General features: G+C 40.8%; 1 protein-coding gene across 4 annotated transcripts in view; it reads left to right on the top strand.

The window, feature by feature from the left end:
* LOC144061847 (protein bicaudal C homolog 1-like) overlaps positions 1-17,911 on the top strand; it is a 60,733-nt gene extending 42,822 nt beyond the window's left edge. For 3 of the 4 annotated variants that reach the window (XM_077582710.1, XM_077582713.1, XM_077582714.1), the window contains 13 exons: positions 1,899-2,030; positions 5,025-5,220; positions 7,145-7,294; positions 8,115-8,302; positions 8,380-8,521; positions 10,523-10,676; positions 11,435-11,594; positions 11,667-11,706; positions 11,777-11,931; positions 12,048-12,210; positions 13,398-13,561; positions 13,897-13,996; positions 15,078-17,911. In XM_077582710.1, the coding sequence (XP_077438836.1) occupies positions 1,899-2,030; positions 5,025-5,220; positions 7,145-7,294; positions 8,115-8,302; positions 8,380-8,521; positions 10,523-10,676; positions 11,435-11,594; positions 11,667-11,706; positions 11,777-11,931; positions 12,048-12,210; positions 13,398-13,561; positions 13,897-13,996; positions 15,078-15,205 (1,872 nt within the window). In that variant the 3' untranslated portion in view covers positions 15,206-17,911. The remainder of the gene's footprint in view (positions 1-1,898; positions 2,031-5,024; positions 5,221-7,144; positions 7,295-8,114; positions 8,303-8,379; positions 8,522-10,522; positions 10,677-11,434; positions 11,595-11,666; positions 11,707-11,776; positions 11,932-12,047; positions 12,211-13,397; positions 13,562-13,896; positions 13,997-15,077) is intronic. The other variant, XM_077582712.1, reaches the window with a different exon arrangement.
* The last annotated feature ends 1,761 nt before the right edge of the window (positions 17,912-19,672 follow it).

Below are 19,672 nucleotides of genomic sequence, written 5' to 3'. Positions count from 1 at the left end.
TAACAGTGAGAGACAGAATATTAAAAAAAATCCCAGGAAATCACATTATATTAATTTTAAACATTTATTTGTCTTTTATTGAGGAAAATAAGTATTTCACCCCCTAGCAAAACATGACTCAGTACTTGGTGGAGAAACCCTTGTTGGCAAGCACAGCGGTCAGACGTTTCTTGTAGTTGGTCACCAAGTTTGCGCAGATCCCAGGAGGGATTGTGGCCCACTCCTCTTTGCAGATCCTCTCCAAATCCTGAAGATTTCGAGGCTGTTGCTTGGCAACTCGAAGCTTCAGCTCCCTCCACAAGTTCTCTATAGGATTAAGGTCTGGAGACTGACTAGGCCACTCCATAACCTTAATGTGCTTCTTCTTGAGCCACTCCTTTGTTGCCTTTGCTGTATGTTTTGGGTCATTGTCATGCTGAAACACCCATCCACGACCCATTTTCAATATCCTGGCTGAGGGAAGGAGGTTCTCGCCCAAGATTTCCCAGTACATGGCCCCATTCATCCTCCCCTCGATCCGGTGAAGTCGTCCTGTACCCTTAGCAGAGAAACAGCCCCAAAACATAATGTTTCCACCACCATGCTTGACGGTGGGGATGGTGTTCTTGGGGTCAAAGTCAGCTTTTTTCGCCCTCCAAACACGGCGAGTCGAGTTGATGCCAAAGAGCTCGATTTTAGTCTCATCTGACCACAGCACTTTCTCCCAAGCCTCCTCTGAATCATCCAGGTGCTCATTGGCAAACTTCAGACGGGCCTGTACATGTGCCTTCTTGAGCAGGGGGACCTTGCGGGCACTACAGGATTTCAATCCATTACGGCGTAGTGTGTTACCAATGGTCATCTTGGTGACTGTGGTCCCAGCTGCCTTGATATCATCAACAAGCTCCTGCCGTGTAGTTCTGGGTTGTTTCCTCACCTTTCTCATGATCCGGTTCACTCCACGAGGTGAGATCTTGCGTGGAGCACCAGACCGAGGGAGATTGATGGTCAATTGGTGTGTCTTCCATTTTCTAACTATCGCACCAACAGTTGACTCCTTTTCACCCAGCTGCTTGCTAATGGTCTTGTAGCCCATTCCAGCCTTGTGCAGGTCTACAATCTTGTCCCTGACGTCCTTAGACAGCTCTTTGGTCTTGCCCATTGTGGAGAGGTTGGAATCTGATGCATTGATTGATTCTGTGAACAAGTGTGTTTTTATACAGGTAACGGGAACTTAATTAGGAATACCAATTAAGTAAGAGGACTAATGTGTGTGCCTCCTGGTCACATGACCGGTCTGTGGGAGCCAGAATTCTTGCTGGTTGGTAGGGGGTGAAATACTTATTTTCCTCAATAAAAGACAAATAAATGTTTAAAATTAATATAATGTTATTTTCTGGGATTTTTTTTAATATTCTGTCTCTCACTGTTAAGATGAACCTACCATGAAAATTATAGACCGTTCCTTTCTTTGTAAAGGGTCAAACTCACAAAATCACCAGGGGGTGAAATACTTATTTTCCTCACTGTATCTAATGGCTATAGCTACCTATAGCAATTGATATATCTACTGGCTATAGCTACCTATAGCGATCGATATATCGACTAGCCCGTTTAGCAGCCTATATTAGTTAGCTAGCTCGCTAGCTATCACCTCAATTTAAAGTCTTTGCCCCTTACCTCACTAAGTTAATCTAATTGTTGATTGTTGTGAATAAGACAAAATGGTATACAGTATATTTTTAACATTTTATATTGTTTTATTATATTATGAATCATCTACAAATGACCTGGCACGTCCGTCCGTCCATTTTATAAATCAAATACAAGAAAAGTTTGCACACCCACGGACGAGAACGTGTGCGTGTTGCCTGAAATTCTGACATGCCTATTTTTATTTTTATTTTATTTTTCCTCAGGGCTGCCTGCCGCTGGTCCTGATGTTCGACATTAAAGAGGACGTGGAGGTGGAGCCTCAGTGTATCACAGCCCTCATGGAGCAACTGGATGTCTTCATCAGTATCAAACCCAAGCCCAAGCAGCCCAGCAAGGTATGACGGTCACAATCGCCCGTCTGTGCGCGTTTCTCCAGAAAGAACAACATTCCATCTTAAGAAAAGCACCTCGCGTCTTCAAAGGCGAGCGTGGGCGTTGCCGGTCTGTCCGATTGTATTAAACAAACATATTGACAGGTCGCATTTCAGTATGTGAGCGACTTAAAAAGCAAAAATCAGGAAGGGAAAAATCAAAGGGAAGGGGGTGCCATGTTCAGTCGGCGTCTGCCGCAGTGGAGAACCGCAGTCTGTCTTCAAGCTGTGCGTAAAGCAACGAGGACCAGCCGGCTCTGTTTTGTGTCTTTCGCAGGAAGACTCGCTTGCATTCTTGGTTAATATGCGTGGAAACTCGACATGGTTTATTATCATAAGAACAGCAGGGAAACATGTTTCCTCTGCAATCTGACATTTTTATTTTGCTTTCCGCGTGGACGCCAACATAGTGTTAAGTATAGAAAGAAAACAAAAACATGCACAATTCAAACGTTTAGAAAAGCTCATTTAAGTTCGCCTTTCAAGTTTATAGTGCACTTTAGGTTCTTCCTGAAATTTCACTCGATCACCAAATCCGTACTTTGCTCATTTCGGAGCAGTCCAGACTCGTGCGGGCCAAGAGGCGTCGTGCCTAACCCATACTGACCTACTGAGACGAATACGGAGATGCCAAGCACTGTTCCAGCTGCCCACCTCTGACCCCCGACCCTCCTAAAAACCCTTCACTTAAATATGTTAACGAGGTGACAGCAGTAGGCCCGTCCAAAGGCGGCCCACTCCCTTAGCACTTTGGCACAGCCATAAAAGAACGATTTGGATTCTGTTTTTGGAAGAATGGTCAAATGCAAACATGATGTGTGTGATTTTTTTTCTTCTTCTCGCATTTATGATTGTTTGCGGTCCAAGAGGGGCAGAGCTTGTGGTTTGGCTGGAAACGGTCCGTGCGATTAGAAGACGAATGAGCGAGCGGTCTGACTTGATTATTTCTCTACAACTCATATTGGATTCATTTTCCCAATATTTGTGTTAAATGGGAGTGTGTGGCTTCAAGTTCTATGTTTCTTTATGAAGATGTTTACGTCATGTATGACCACAGCCAATGAGAATGTGTGTTCATTTGCATGCATGTTCTTCATTGCTAGCTACTCAGTTGTAGTTGTTTTTTTTGCATAGCATAGAATACTTTTTATTTGTTAATCGATCGCTATAGCTAGCTATAGCCATTAGATATATCAATCGCTAGCTAGCCATAGCCATTAGATATATCAATCGCTAGCTAGCCATAGCCATTAGATATATCAATCGCTAGCTAGCTATAGCCATTAGATATGTCAATCGCTAGCTAGCTATAGATAGATAGATGGATGGATGGATAAAATGATCATCTAGATAATGTGTAAAAATAATTACAAAAAAATATTTGAATATTTGACTTTGACAAATCAAATACAATGTAAAGGACCTGTGTCAAGCTCAAGGTCGGCAAAAGCAAATCAAATCTTATCAAATCTTGTCAAATCTTTACTGAAATTTTAAATTGTCATGTGCAATAAATAGCTCGATTTCGCAAGAATTTTTTTGTTATCCTTTTTACGCTAACGTAAAGAATTCAAGAATAATTCAACAAACTATTTTCCTTGACGTCTGATTTCAAAACTAGTAAGCCATAATTTTTTGGTGTATACATAATAATACGATTAAAAACGTATTTGGTTTCACTTTCATAACGGCCCAATGAGGGAACTACAAAGTGACTTAAAGAAAACTTGCTGTTTCCATACAAGATCAGAAGTCAATTTGTCAGATTGAATTCACATCTAATTAATTTTGAGGGAATTAACAAAACATGCTAATCATTACATTTTAAATGTATTGAAAATTCAAATGGATTTTGAAACAAGAAAGAAAATATGTGTTAAAAATAAAATAAAAGTCACAGCAACAAAATTCCCTGTGCATGAACAGGTTCAAAAGTTCAACCAGAATTAATCCAGATCTGAACTTTTCAGGTCACACATTCACCACTTTATACAACATAGAGCGAATTCTCGGGATAATAATTATTTAAAAATAAAATAAAATCATGTCTTATGATATCAAATGTGATCGTAGCGTGCTATGTGTGTCGGGGAATGTGAAGTCAAAGCAAGTTTCCTTCAGATCGGATCCAGATTGCACATTTGGCAGCAATCGGCCCATTTAACAAATCTTACCGTGTACATTTCCAGTATATCGCTGTCATATCTCATCAGATCAACTTGTAATTAGTTGTGTTTTTGTGCGATCCTTTTACATTTCCACAAATCCTGGCAGCGGATGAAACCTGACCTCCTTTTTCATTATTTACATCCCGCATTGTCGTGGCTCGCTCGTTTAATGCCTTTTGTGCTATATTTTCCCAAATCCTATTTCCATTTTTTCCGGTCCGATGGGCATCATCATCATAAGCAGCTTTTTGAGAGACGGCGGTCACGATCACATGACGGTCAACCTTCTTGGCTGCATCACCGAATGCTTTTGAAAAGCCATCAAAAATAAAAGCTGGCAATTTGCGGGATGGTTGTGACATACTTTTCAACTGTGTGTGATAATTGTCCCCACATGTTTCTCTCAACATTCCTCATCATCATAATGTGTTTTTTTTTCCTCCTAATGTGACGTCAAAGGCAGGAATAATCTCTCCTTCATACTTCCATTGTGTGTGTAAGTGAGCGCGACGTGCTGAAAAAAGTCGTCCATCAAATGTTGCTCCCACACTGACCGACTGACAGTTTGTCATTCTAATCTCTCCTTAATTCCCTTCTTCCTTCCTTCCCACCGTGTTTGTCTCCCCCCTCATCCTCCCTTTCCCTCCCTATCTCGGCATCCAACATTCCCAAACCCTCTCCCGTCCCCTCCCGTGCTCCTCACGTGTTGCGACACACACGCAAATATTGACTCTTTTTCCTTTCTCTCACTTTTGATGCGCAACATTTTCCCTCTTTCTCTCTTTTTCAGTCGGTCATCGTCAAGAGCGTGGAGAGGAACGCCGTCAACATGTACGAAGCCCGAAAGTTCCTCCTGGGCCTGGAGAGCAACGGCGTGCCTTGCTCCTCGCCCTCGGTGGCCCCCAACGGGCCCTCGCCGTCCCTCATCTGCCCCGTTGGCCTGGACATCCTGGCCTCAGCTGGTCTGGGGCTCAGCAATCTGGGTAGTAAGAATGATAAATTGTCAACAATTCTTCACAAAAGAGGCTTCCGCTTGTTTAATTTGACTGTATAAATGTCAAATCGGTTACTTCTTGTGTGTTTCAAACAGCCAGAAAGGTTTTTCGCTCCACTAGCTTGGTGCTAATGCTAAATAGTAGGGATGGGCGAGTACCGATACCAGGTACCAATACACCGCCTTATTTCAAGGCCAATATCAGTATTGGCCGCCCTCTTGTGGCCGTTTTACAATCAGTAATTAGAAATTAGAAGAATAGAAAATTGCATTAATTTTATGTAATAGGTCTTTACAAGTGGTATCGGTATTAGTGGTACTTAGTATCGGTCACTACTCAAGAGTAAGAGAAAGAGTGGTATTGAACTTCCTTATTTAATAGTATCTATGTTGCTGTGCTCCAACCCCTTAATCAACACAAGAAATACTCACAATCATATATTCTTTATCCTCTGCAAAGAATGCCTAATGTTATGTTAATGTGCCGTACTGATGAGAGGAGTTGAGAAGCCTCAATGAGCGGTATTAATTTTGCCAAAAATCTGCTAAATTGCTGCATCTCAAGTTTGTGCTTGCATCGTTAAAAGTTTTTTTTTTGAACAGCTCATGTCTTAAAAAGCTCTTAAGTTGAGCCACTTGTATCTCAAGGCACCATTGAATTTTCAGGATAACCTAAACGTTTCTGTGTCATTAATTGAAATACTTATCTCATTTGCTCCCAAAAATTTATAAAAAAATGTTCTATTTAAAATATTGACATGGTCCCAAAAACGTATTTATATGTTTTTTAAATGTTTTTTTTTTAATGCTTGAACATACAGAAGCCTTTGATGCAGCCTCTGAATTGAAGAGAAAAAACGCTTGAAGCAATGGTAGTTATTACAAAAAACGGCCAGCAGGTGGCATGAGAGTATACAGATCAACCAGGGCCATGTTACAAAAAAAGCTCTTTCCCTCACTGTTTTAAACAGATTTGTGATTAATGATGAAACTTAGCTATATTCTAATGCTAATTGCTGCAAAATGGAAACAGATAGAAATATACTTTGTTCCCTGATGAAAGAAGAGACTCTAATCTTTTTTTTAACACACAATATTCTGTGGGCCTTGCAAAATCAGACAAAATCCAGTAAAAGAGCCGGGAGCGAAGGGGGTTGCTTCAGTGAAAATGGCTACAAGCGTATGAGTTAAGGATATTTTTTACCCCACAAAAGTTGGCTCTAGGTTGTCCACCTGATGATTCTTGTCATCCTATTTAATTAATTCTCAATTCTTTGCCGTTTCAAGGTTTGGTACAAGAACCCGTACTTCCTTATGGGACAGCGTGTTCCTTGCTTTAAACTCAATGAACGTACATTTTATGACCTCACTTTTCCTGCCAAATGAAAAGCGGGGAAAAGTAGATTTCATGTAAATAATCAGTGGGCAAAAAATAATAATAGCATTCCGTGCAGGCCCAGTTCTCTTGAACGGGTTCAAAGTTGGTGGACCAAGTTGTGGACGGGCCCACATCCTGGCCGTTAGTAATTGCTACATGCTTGTCCTGCTCGGATTACAGAGCAGCCTGCCAGCACAGTCCCGTGCCTTCGTCCCGGAGCCAAACTAGCCCCTTGTTAAAGCCACAGACCTGCTGCTCTCTGTTTTCATACTCTGACTTGGGGTCAACGCACTCAGCGGCGCATTGTCTCAATAACAAGGCTGCGTTGGGTACCGAGGCCCGGCGGATCGGTGCTGACCTTGCGGAGCGGCGAGAAATTCCTTCTCACGGTTGCCTGTTGCCTTGATAGGATTCTTGTTAAATAGTCGGAAAAGTTTGATTATTTTCCCAGAGGGCTTGGCATAACATATGATTAGCTTTAAACAAAAAAAAAAAAAAGGTTATTTTTTGACCACTGATTTGTCCGATTTGTCCACAGGCTTCCTGGGTGCGACGGCGTCCCACTCGCTGGCCAACTCGCCCGCCCCCAACGCCGTCCTCAACACCTTAAACTCCTCCATGAGCCCCCTGCAGGCCCCCAGCCCCCCCACGCCCTCGCTCTGGCCCAGCTCGCTCACCAGCACGCAAGGTGATGACATCCATTTCTTCTTCTTCTTACATAACGCTGGCATCGAGCAGAATCCTTGTACCTCCAAAATCGGCACTTTTCAGGAGACCCCCCCCCCCCCCCCAAAAAAAAAGTATGTTTCCTCAACTAGTAACATTACATTGTCAAAGTGCGGAAGCCGCAGAGCTGCTCAATGACGAAGAAAATATTAATCCTGATTATAATGGTAAGAATTGAAATCACGATTAGGATGATGAAAATGTTTGAACGTAAAAAAAATCTAAGACAAATAAAAACTATTTGAAACAATGTAATTATGCAAGTTCCTTTTGGATGAAACCAAATGTATTACATTTGTTATTTTAAAACAAAATAAAATGGTTTCAAATGTATCAATTTAAACAACTCAAATAACTCATTTAATATTAATACTGTTTTTTTTTCCTACAATTAGGCTGATTTTGTCATTGTGGAGTGTAATAATTGACATTGTAGTTGAATTTCGATTAATTGCACAGCCCTAGCGGAAGCCATTTCAATGCTTTTGATCGGTCCCAAAAATGTGTAAACCAAAAAAAATAACACCCATATATATCTATATGTTTACTATAAGTCTCTGCCACATTTTCAAATGATCACTTCTACAACATTCCGAGAAAATCACGATGTCCCGTCATTGAATATCGAATCAGTTAGTTATGTTTATTTTTTTAACAGGGTACTCATTGGGGTCCCTGCTCTAAATGGACTCTAATGATGCAAACGGTTTTGAAACTGTATGGATGACTATTCTTTAAAAAAAAAAATGGACTCCTGATGTTTCATTCTTCTTCTTCCCCAGCCTTCTCGTCCCAGCTGATGTTGCACCCGGCCACCCACGCCACCCTGAGCAGCATCCTGCTGTCAGGCGTGCAAGGTTACACGCAGAGCACGCCCTCCCCCCCGCCGGGCCTGGCGCCCATCGACAAGCAGCCCAACGGCGTCCCCGACTGCGCCAAGGCAGCCTGCGCTCTCAACGGCCACGTTAAGGTCAGCTCATAATTCGCAGCTGCGTCTTACTTGTTAACGGCTTCCTTCAATATTTTCACTCTGCATCGTCTGTGCAGCATCCGGCGTCCGTCTACGGGAGGATAGCCACCGCCTCGCTCGCTGAAACGGTTTTGAGTCCGGCGCCGTGCGACTCGGTCCAAGAGGCCAGCGGACATAATCCATCAGAACCTCTGTCCAGCAAGTCCAGCACCGATGAAGGTACGCATCACATCGAAGAAGTCGACTTTAAAAATAGCTCCACTGAAAATGTCTGCCTCGAAACTCCGCCGAACCATGTTTGCGCCGCCGTCCGTGTTTCGACACGGGCATTTTTTGCAGAACGCACGTGCTGGACAGGAAGTTATTGAGCTAATTGTAGCTAAGAGGTAGCCTGTAAGTGACTTTAAAGAGACTTTTTCATGTGTAATGGAGATATAATGATGTATGGTAGATATAATGACCTAAATGGTGGTTAGTGTTTGTTTATCTTAAATAATAATGCTAATATCAATTGCTAACCATTTAGCATAGGCTAATTTTGTTGGTCATTAATAATGCATAGCCGCTAACCCTGAGCTAATTACATATGAAGTTATACTTTGCTGTTTTTATATCTATCTATCTATCTATCTGCTAGTTGGCTAGCGATCGATATATCTGCTAGCTAGCTAGCGATCGATTTATCTAGCTAGCTACCTAGCTAGTTAGCTGTCTAGCTAACTATCACCTCAGAAACAGATGCCTTGATGATAGTATGTGTGAACAAAATGGTGGTTAGTGTTTATTTACCTTGAATGTTAATGCTAATTGCGATTGCTAACCATTTAGCATAGGCTAAATTTTATGGTGCTTAATAATGCATAGCCGTTAACCCTGAGCTCACAACGGCCAACCCTACTTTCATTTATTCTGACACCCACGTCACTCACCAGGCCATGCCTCGCCTTTTAAGGCCATTCACACTCAAAGTCATAGATAATACAGTGTAGAACATGAGGTAAAATTCGACATATGCAGCCCTGGTAGTAATACATCCTGGGAATTAAATTGTGAAGAAGAAAAAATCTCTCCTTCAAAACACCAGGGAAGTGTTTTAAATTGTGTGTGTGTGTGTGTGTGTGTGGTGGTGGGGGGGGGGGAGGTGATCCATATTATGTCTATTTTTAAACACCAAAAAGATAATCCATGAATCCATGAAGTGAGCGCAGGAGCTTTCCCTTGTCTTCTCCTGAGCTGTCGTCCTCACCTCAAGTTCAGCATGTGAAAGATTTATGTACGTTTTAAAGCCCCGTGAAGAATACTTCAAATCAACTGATTTCCCTGAACCTCACAGTCTGCTTATTACTCACAAGTGGAGACAATTTAACTTCTGCCCTCCTTGCGGTTTCCTCCCTCAAATCTTTCTCTCTCACGCGTCTCCTTTTTCTCGCGTGTTTACCGAACACGTCTTCCCTGATGTGGCGCGTCATGGGCAGGTTTTCTCTCTCTCTCTTTCTCTTTCTCTTTCTCTCTCTCTCTCTGTGTCGCAGTCTCTTTCACTCTCTCTCTCTCTTTCTGTCTCTATCTATCTCTCTCTTTCTCTCTATCTCTCTCTTTCTGTCTGTCTTTCTGCCTCTTTTTCTATCTGTCTCTCTCTTTCTGTTTCTCTCTTGCTGTCTCTCTCTTTATGTCTCTCTCTCTCTCTCTTTCTGTCTCTCTCCCTCCCTCCCTTTATCCCTTCATCCCTCTCTCTCTCCCTTTATCCCTTCACCCCCCCTCTCTCTCTTGGTCTCTCTCTGTCTCTCTCTCTTTCAGTCTCTCTCTTTCTGTCTCTCTCTTTCTCTCTCCCACTCTGTCGCCCTCTCTGTCTTTCTCTCTCTCTCTCTCTCCCACTCCCTCCATCCCTCCTTGCTTCCATCCTTCCATCACCTCCTCCTGTGTCTCCCAGTGTATTTGGACTGGCTCGCCCACCCCGGCTGCGCTCGCTTGAGTCTTTTTTGCAGGGTGCGCCGCTCCCAACGCGAATCCCCCGAGAGCTCCATTAGATCGCCTGACATCATTTTATTTTCCTTGGCCGTGCACCACTTCAAATGCATATTCATATAGCGTTGATGTGAACTCTCACACATCCTGTTGCGCAGCATATAGCGGCCGGCGGAAAGGAAATTTTACAGCTGCTGTTTTTCACTAATCCACAAATCTGCTGGGACTTTTAACGGCGTCTTTGTTTATGCGTTGAAGGCTCGGACACATTTGTGGAGGTGGGCATGCCAAGGAGCCCCTCTCATTCGGCCAGCGGCAGCGAGTTAAAGCAGATGCTGGCCTCCTGCAAGAAGTCGTCGGGAAAACGGCAAGCTGTCGAACTTCTGCAGGGCACCAAGAATTCCCATCTGCAGTACGTCACAATTTAGCAACACTCGACAGTACTTTTAGGGCGTTAGTGATCTTGAAGCCTTTTGGAAGATTTCGGTTGCGCTTTGCTAGTGGAAAACTCCATCAATGAGGAATTTGCAGGGTTTATATTCAAATACAGTGAATACAATTTGAAGGGAAAAGATAAAATGAAATAAGCTAAATCATTAAACTTAAGCAAAGTTATTACAATTCATTCTCAATTACAAATACAGGATTTAATAAATGAAGAAAAACATATTAAAACATTTGAAAATGCATACAAATGCAGATTTTGACATATTTTCTTGTGCTGTTTGTGGGCTTGTCTCATTTTAATTAGTTTTTTTTTTTTTTTATGAGCATTTTTGATGTTCCCAAAAGAATTATCAATCAATTAATTGTCCAAACTATTGATATGTGAAAAACTAAAGGCAGTTCAAAGAAACAGATGTAATTTTTTAATAAATAAGCAGCCCAAAATGAACCTGAAATCATTCAAATATCTTTGGCACTCAGGGGGAAAAAATCATAAAAATGTTGTTCAGTGAAATCAAATTAAAAACAATTTAATTAAGTAAAAACTTAAAATAAAAGATTCTCAAATCAACCAACAAACTGGGAAAACGTTTGACTCGGCTGACTCAAATTAAGTGTAAATCAAAAGCATATTTTACAATTAAAAAAGTCAGTACAGTATTCACTGGAAAGAAAAAAAAAACATACTCATGTAATTTAATGTAACTTACATTTTCTGTGCAGTTCCGATTGTCTCCTGTCGGACGCCGAGTCCAGTTCGTCAGACAGTCCCGTTGCCGACAAAAGGGCGCCGGGCAGCGAGCGAGCGGCCGAGAGGGCGGCGCAGCAGAACGAGAGGGAGCGCATACGATTGGCCCCGCAGACCTCCTTTGCCAACATGCAGGTGCCTGCAAACGCATACCGAGAAAAAAAAAATTGTTTTGATACTGAGAACAAATACTGTTTTTGTTTACAGGCATTTGACTATGAACAGAAAAAGTTGTTAGCAACCAAAGGTAAGTTAACATATTTTTATTCAAATCCTTGAATGCTGTTGCAGGCTCTTTAAATAACGTATTTTCACAGCCATGTTGAAGAAACCGGTGGTGACGGAGGTACGGACCCCGACTAACACCTGGAGCGGCCTCGGCTTCTCCAAGTCCATGCCGGCCGAAACCATCAAGGAACTGAGGAGAGCCAATCACGTGCCCTACAAGCCCAGCATGAGCACCACCTATGAGGTTACCCCCCCCCCCCCCCCCCCCGCCATTTTGAACCTCCCAGATCAATGTGTCTGTAACTGATATCGACCATTGCGATGGGCCAGCCTAATATTTGGGTGAACTTCCTCCCCCAGGGTTCCCCGCTGTCGCTGTCCCGCGCCGGCAGCCGCGAAGGCGTGGCCAACGGCAGCGACTCTGACAACTGGCGGGAGAGGAACGGCACGTCCAACGGGCTGCAGGCCCACGCCGAATTCCCCGCCGCCGTCAGCAGCCCCAAGAGGAAGCAGAACAAATCAGGTCAGCAGAAGATTTCCATTTCGTTTAATTGCTATTATTATTATTATTATTATTATTATTATTATTATTACTGATGACAATAAAGTCAGATATAGAAGAAAAAAAAAAGTCTTGCGTCTATTGAGCTGAAGTTGCCCTCGGGTGGCAGCTGCTCTCCATTCCGCACCATTACGCCTGGTCAGCGAGCCCAGTTCTGTGTGCGGTTGCCATGGCGATTGGCCTTCATGACTTTTTGGAGTGCAGGCTTACTGAGTGAGAAAGGACAGAATGATTTTTTTTTGTGTTAATGTCAAATATCAACAAACATTCTAGCATAAAGTTTCTCCTCTCTTGCAAGTCTTCCATCCATTTTCATAAGTTTACACACCCCTTTGGTATGTAACTTTTGAGCACAACTACCACTTCTATTTCTACTCTCCTACTACTATCACTTCAACTTCTCACTACCTCTTCTTCTGCTATTACAATGACTACTGCCGGACTGGGACTCATTTTCAGCCCTGGAGTTTTATGGCTTGTACCAGCTCCCTTTTAGTTTACAGTGTTTAAATGAAGAGGTATATTTTATATGTATTAATGTAGCAATGATGAACTGCAATCACACTTTAACTTCCTTGTGCTAGAATGTTCTTGAATTGCTATTAGCAAGGGCATGATTTACAAAATTGGGTACAAAATGCAAAAGTTAGTTTCAGTCACATAAAAAAAAAAAGTCATTTCTATATTTTTTGTCTATGTGATTACTTTTTTTTTTTAATTCCAAGAAAAACCTACTGTTCCCAACAAATACAAATATCACACCATTAAATTACTAGTAGAAAAATGATCAACCAAACATGCTATTGGACCATTATTTACATTTTGAAACAAACTTGCGGGCCGAAATAAACAGCGCCCCCTGGTGGCCAACCGGGAAAAAATCCCGCCGTGACAATCCCGGCCTGACAACTGCTATTAACACTAATAGTCGTACTTCTTTGACTACTTATACCACTATTACTACTAATTCTCCTGCTACTACTTTTTTTTATAATTCTTCTGTTATTAATACTACTTCTACTACCACTAATACTTGCAGTTACTTTATTTTATTTATTTGTACCTGTTAGATCTTCCACATATGTATCAAAGCTCCATACTTACATCATTTTCAACATCGTTTTCCTCGTTGTCGTTTTGACGTCCAGCGGCTGAACATTACCTGAGCAGCAGCAACTACATGGACTGCATCTCGTCAGTGACGGGCAGCAACGGCTGCAGCCTCAATTCCTCCCTCAAAGGTTCGGACCTGCCCGAGCTCTTCAGCAAGTTGGGCCTGGGGAAGTACACCGACGTCTTTCAACAACAGGAGGTAAGACGCATTGACCCGGAATGTGGACACGTGCGTCAGGAAGTGGAAGAATTGGTCTCGTCTTATCAACTATAACACTTTTTAAAGGATTAGGAATTGTTGTTTACAGGGTTTGGGGGAGCTTATTCCACATCAAAATAGCCTTAAATGCATACAATTGTCCCAAAAAAGAAATTATGAAAAATTACCTATACAGGGGCAACGAAAGGAGTCGAGGCCAACCTCGGAATTGAATTGTTTTCTGTGTACAAAGTAAATGATGGGTTTGGACTGCTTCTCATAAAGGTTGCTGAATTGTGGAAATAGTCCTGAAATGGTTTTGTTGTGACTTTCAGATCGACCTCCAGACATTCCTGACTCTGACCGACCAGGACCTGAAGGAATTGGGCATCACCACCTTTGGCGCTCGCAGGAAAATGCTACTGGCCATCTCAGGTACTTCAACACCCGGCAGATGCTGTGGCAAAAAAATCAGTCAATAACATATACAATAATACTGTCTTAGTTTATTTATTTAATTATTATATAATAATAATAATTCTTATTATTATTTATTATATTTTATTTATTTATTTATTTAATTTTTTTGTATTCTTTATTTATTATTATTATTTATTATTATTATTATTATTATTATTATTACTATATCATTATTATTATTTTTTTTTTTAGTTTATTCATTCCCACGTATGAAACTCATTTTACTTGCATCTAAAAATGAATACTCACCATTAAAATGATACCATTGTTACGTGTTGGGCCATTCCAGCCACCCAAAAAAAAAAAATTTAAATTTGGGGGCGTGTTGTAAATGAAGACAAATACTGTGGCAATGTATTGGATACAAATGTAGTATTCGTGATTTAGTGGTGTGCCTTTAAGGGGCTTGACCTGCGTGAGTGTGAGTAGTGACCTACAGCAGCTTTGTGAACGTTTTCATTTTTGTATGTTTGAATAGTTGAACAAAAAAAAAAAAGTGTGCCCCATTTTTATTTCACTTCAAGCTTGCCCATGTCTACAAAAAAATCGACTAATTAGTGATTTGTCACTTGAGAACCTTCCTCCTCTTGCGTGTTCGTAGGCCAATCCCTCTCGGTAAATGGAAAATAAGGGACGCGGGATTAAGAAGGATTAATTTTAATTCTTTGCAGATGAGCATTGTGTGTGTGTGTGTATTTTTCCACTAGCTGATGTTACTTTTGTTCTATTGACACACTGGCTCCAATGCTCATGTTTAGGTGTCGTTTTTTCATCAGTGATGTCATCTTTTTGCGCTCTGCCGTTCTGTAGCTGAAGTCATTTTGAACAAGGAAGAAAATCTATCCTAGAAAATATATGACTTGCATATGATTTGATTTAGGGTTCAATAATTCTGAAAAATTATGTAATTGATTTTTTTCCTTCAAATATTGTGATTATTTTTTCAACGTATTTTATTCAACAAACACAAGCACGGAAAAAAAATCAGGTGCATTTATGTGATTGAGGACGAGGATTTCCTTCCTTGTCTTTTCAGAACTGAACAAGAACCGGCGCAAACTATTCGAGCCCCCCATCCGCTCGTCCTTCCTGGAAGGTGGCGCGAGCGGTCGCCTCTCCCGCCAGTTCCACGCCGACATGGCCAGCGTCAGCGGCCGGTGGTAGGCCAACCCGTCCCGGCCGGCGCCGTTCTTTTTCCATGGCGCCGCGCCACCTTTTTTTTTCTTAAGGCTCAGACTGTTGACAGACAGCGCCATCTTGTATAAACATGCAGTTCCAAGCCATAGTTTGCCAAAAATGGATTCCTGAGGTTCGACGTTCACTCCGATCCGAGCCGTTGAGTCTATCGGAAGCGTTTGTGCGCTCCTACTCCAGTTTTTCAAGGGAACAGGCAGAATGATTAGTTCAATCATTTTAGCCACTGACGCCGCTGCAGCCGTGTCGGTGACATGCACTTTAAGGTTACTAGATTTTTGCCTGTGAACGCCTTCATATAGATTGAAATAATAATAATAATAACTATGCATCCGACTTAAAAAGCACTGATGCTTTTTTTGTACCAAGCCAAATGTAAGCACTTAACCAGCCTGATTGCGGGTGAGAGGACGACGGCGTATTAGGGCCACATATAAAACATTTTGGGGGTAATATTCTGAGAAAAGGTCATCAATTTCAATAAAGTCGCAAATTTGCAAGGAAAAAAACATACATTTGCGACTTTATGAAGTGGGAAATTTTCGACTTTATAAAGTCAAAAATTTGTGAGAAAAAAACTAATAAATTTGCAACAATAAAGTGGCAAATTTACGAGAAAAAAACTCATCAATTTGTGACTTTATAGTTTGTTTGTTTTTAAATTTACGACTATATAAAGTGGGAAATTTGCCACTTTATAAACCTTAACCCTAAATTTGGGGCAAAAATTTGTGACTCAAACTCATAAATTTGCGACTTTATAAAGTGGAAAATTTGCCACTATAAAGTTGAAATTTTGCCAAGCAACTCATAAATATGCGACTTTATGAAGTGTAGAATTTTCGACTTTATAAAATCGCAAATTTGCAAGAAAAAAAACATAATTTTGCGACTTAATGACGTGGACAATTTTTGACTTTATAAAGTCGCAAATTTGCAAGGAAAAAAACATACATTTGCGACTTTATGAAGTGGGAAATTTTCGACTTTATAAAGTCAAAAATTTGTAAGAAAAAAACTAATAAATTTGCAACAATAAAGTGGCAAATTTACGAGAAAAAAACTCATCAATTTGCGACTTTATAGTTTGTTTGTTTTTAAATTTACGACTATATAAAGTGGGAAATTTGCCACTTTATAAACCTTAACCCTAAATTTGGGGCAAAAAATTTGTGACTCAAACTCATAAATTTGCGACTTTATAATGTGGAAAATTTGCCACTTTATCAAGTGGAAAATTTGCCACTATAAAGTTGAAATTTTGCCAAACAACTCATAAATATGCGACTTTATGAAGTGTAGAATTTTCGACCTTATAAAGTCGCAAATTTGCAAGAAAAAAAAACATAATTTTGCGACTTAATGACGTGGACAATTTTTGACTTTATAAAGTCGCAAATTTGCAAGGAAAAAATCTTAAATTTGCGACCATAATTTGCCACTTGACACAATGGCAGATTTGTGAGGAAAAAAAACCTCACACTTACGAATTTTTTTCTCGGAATATTACCCCACTTATGAATTTTTTTATTTTTTTATATGTGTCCCTAATACACCGTCGTAGTGAGAGTGAGGGGGCGTGGCCAAACAAAGTGCAAAGTATGTCAGCGCACCAAAGTGGACTGGTCGGCAGACCGTGTACCAAAAAGGGAAATGTTTTGATTGGGAACAAACCTCCCAAGTCCGTGTTTATGTTCAGCAGCTGTTCCGACATCTCGCCATCGTTTGCGTCCGTGGAGTTCCTCGACCAAATGTTCTACTCGTTTATAAAAAAAAATAATGTTTTAATGACCATGTTAGGGGAAAGGGGCGGGGTGTATAATGGTAATCAGTTTACATGTGTATTTTTTTCTATGTTACAAATGTCTTAATATGATTATTTGGTTTTATTATTGTCATTTTATGTTCACGTTTCTCAGTCTGTGGAGCGCTTGGATGGCCACAGCATGTTTTCGTCTGCATCATTTTTGTTTTTTCTCCCCCGTCTGTTATTTGTCAGCGTTGGCCTGACGGGGGCCTCAAAATCCCACAATGCACTCCTCTGCCTTCTCTGCGGAGCAAGGACCTCGTTAGGGAACGTTTTGTAGCCTCAAGTGCCAGTTAACTTTTTTTTTTTTTTTGCGCTTGAAGAAGGGACATTTTGCGCTGACTGCATCTCACAGAGACCATGAAAACTCATTTGAAGGAATGCAAAGAAAGACGAGAATGTTCTTCTGTCATATTTTGGGGTCATCTTCATGAAAACCTGCCTAAGCTGCATTTCATGAAACCAGTGGATTACGCATCTATTCTCAAGATTTTTGAAGATTTAGAGGTTGGATTTCAAACAAAAGTGCAATTTTGTGTCGTTGTTAATATTTGACAGTATTCCAAATGAAGGATCAAGATTATCTTTTTCTGTGTGTAAAAAGTGCCTTAAAGGGTAAGTCAGCCCAAAAACATTTTTTTTAACAATACTTTGTTCTATGCAGCCCCACTGGTCTAAATACGGTATTCTGGTTAATATTGTCTTAGTGAAATATGAGTTAACAGCAAAATCCAGCCATTTTTATCAATATCAGAAGGCGGCCATTTTGCCACTTGCTGTCGACTGAAGATGACATCACAGTTGCTCAGGTCTCAGGTAACAACCAATCACAGCGCAGATTCAGAAAACAGGTGAGCTCTGATTGGTTGTTGCCTGAGTGCTGAGCAACTGTGATGTCATCGTCAGTCGACAGCAAGTGGCAAAATGGCCGCCCCTTAGATGGATGAAAATGGCTGCATAACTCTTATTCCAAAAATGTAATAGTAATCAGAATGTCATGTTTAGACTAGTGAGGTCAAGAAACGTTTACGGTTGACCTCCACTTAAAAAAATTGACCGCCTTTCGGGTGTTGAAGCATCTGAACTATTGATGGAAAATATCAGCAGTAAACAAATTAGTGCCTTGCATCGGAATTATTTTCCTTCAATTGCAATTTTTCAACCACTTTTGCCTATTTTTACGTCTATTTGAACCATTGTCAATGCGGTTGTTAATAACACTACAGTACAGTGAATTAGTTTATGACAAGGTTGCCGATGCTAATCAGCTAATTTTATGTTGTTGTTTTTTGTATTGAAATCTTCAAAAATACAAAATGGAAGCACTACATGGAAACTGGTGAATGTTCTTTTAAGGGGAAGTCAAGTCAAGAATTTTCTTTACAATAATGTTCTTCTATGCGCCTCTACTCGTCTAAACTCGGCATTGTGACAAATATTGCGTTTGTGGAATATGAATGAAGCAATAAAATCGTCCCCCACCTCAGGTGGCGGGCATTTTGACATTATACTGCCCTCTGCTGTCGACTGAAAATGACATCACAGTTTTCTGGCACTGTAATGTCATTTTCAGTCGTCGGGTAGATTTTGCTGCTTAGTTCATATTCCACAAATGTAAGATTGGTCAAAATATTGTCTTTAGACTAGTTGGGGCGTGTAGAACATATTTTAAAGACTTTTTTAAATGGACTTCCCCGTTAAAAAAGAAGCGCTTTATTTGAGGTTTGATGTTTTTGTTTTCTTTTTCTGTGGATCATGAAGAGACTCATCGTGTCAAAAAAGTTTACTTGCAGCTCCGCACAGCCTTGTTGGATGCCAAAAGGGTTTTATTGGAAACGTCTTTGTACTGCAGTTTTATGGTAAATTCATAAGAAATGTAAAACCACTAAGGGAACTCTGCAACATTTGTGCAACTTTTCAATCCGTAACTTTTTTTTTGCACCGAAGGATTTGTGCATCATGGCCAAAAAGCTCTTGTTCACAGTTTGTTATTCCACTTGTCTTATCTTAAAGAAGTATTTTTGTTTTGTTTTGATAAACCATAAGTCAGGCAAAAAAAAAAACAATGATTGACAACATTGATATTCTGAAGGTAATAAATGTATGCAAAATTACTCTTTTCTTTTCTTGTGCTTTTTCTGGGAAATGTTCCATCTGGTGTGTGTTTCTTTTCCAAACGTTCCAGCGAGACTCCAGGGAGGCTCCGAGTGGAGAATCTCGGCTGTCTGTCGCTATCTAAAAGCTTTTCATTCCCTTGCTACCTTTCTGCTTCCAGAACATTCTCATGCAGTTGATATGCAAAACGATTCTTCTCTGTGCCTGCTGTATTTTCAGGTGGATGGAAGCCAGAAAGAACACTTTTCATGCTCTTATGTGATAAGTCTCTTTTTCTTACAATTGTGAGTGCTGATTCTGATTTGCATCTCATTGAACTACCATGACTTCTAATCCATATGGAAGCTATCCATTTAGTTCGGCTAAAGTCAGCAAGGATAGAATCCAGCTCACCGGCGACCCTAATGAGGAAAAGTGCTATTGAAAATGGATGGATGGATTCAAAATGGCTGACAACCAGAGGTGGTAAATCCAGGTCCAGAAAGTAAAAACTGTGCCAAAGGTGCTAGCTATCT

Source organism: Vanacampus margaritifer, chromosome 12 (assembly GCF_051991255.1).
Source record: "Vanacampus margaritifer isolate UIUO_Vmar chromosome 12, RoL_Vmar_1.0, whole genome shotgun sequence".
Lineage (NCBI taxonomy): Eukaryota > Metazoa > Chordata > Actinopteri > Syngnathiformes > Syngnathidae > Vanacampus > Vanacampus margaritifer.
This window is presented reverse-complemented; position numbering and strand designations above follow the sequence as displayed.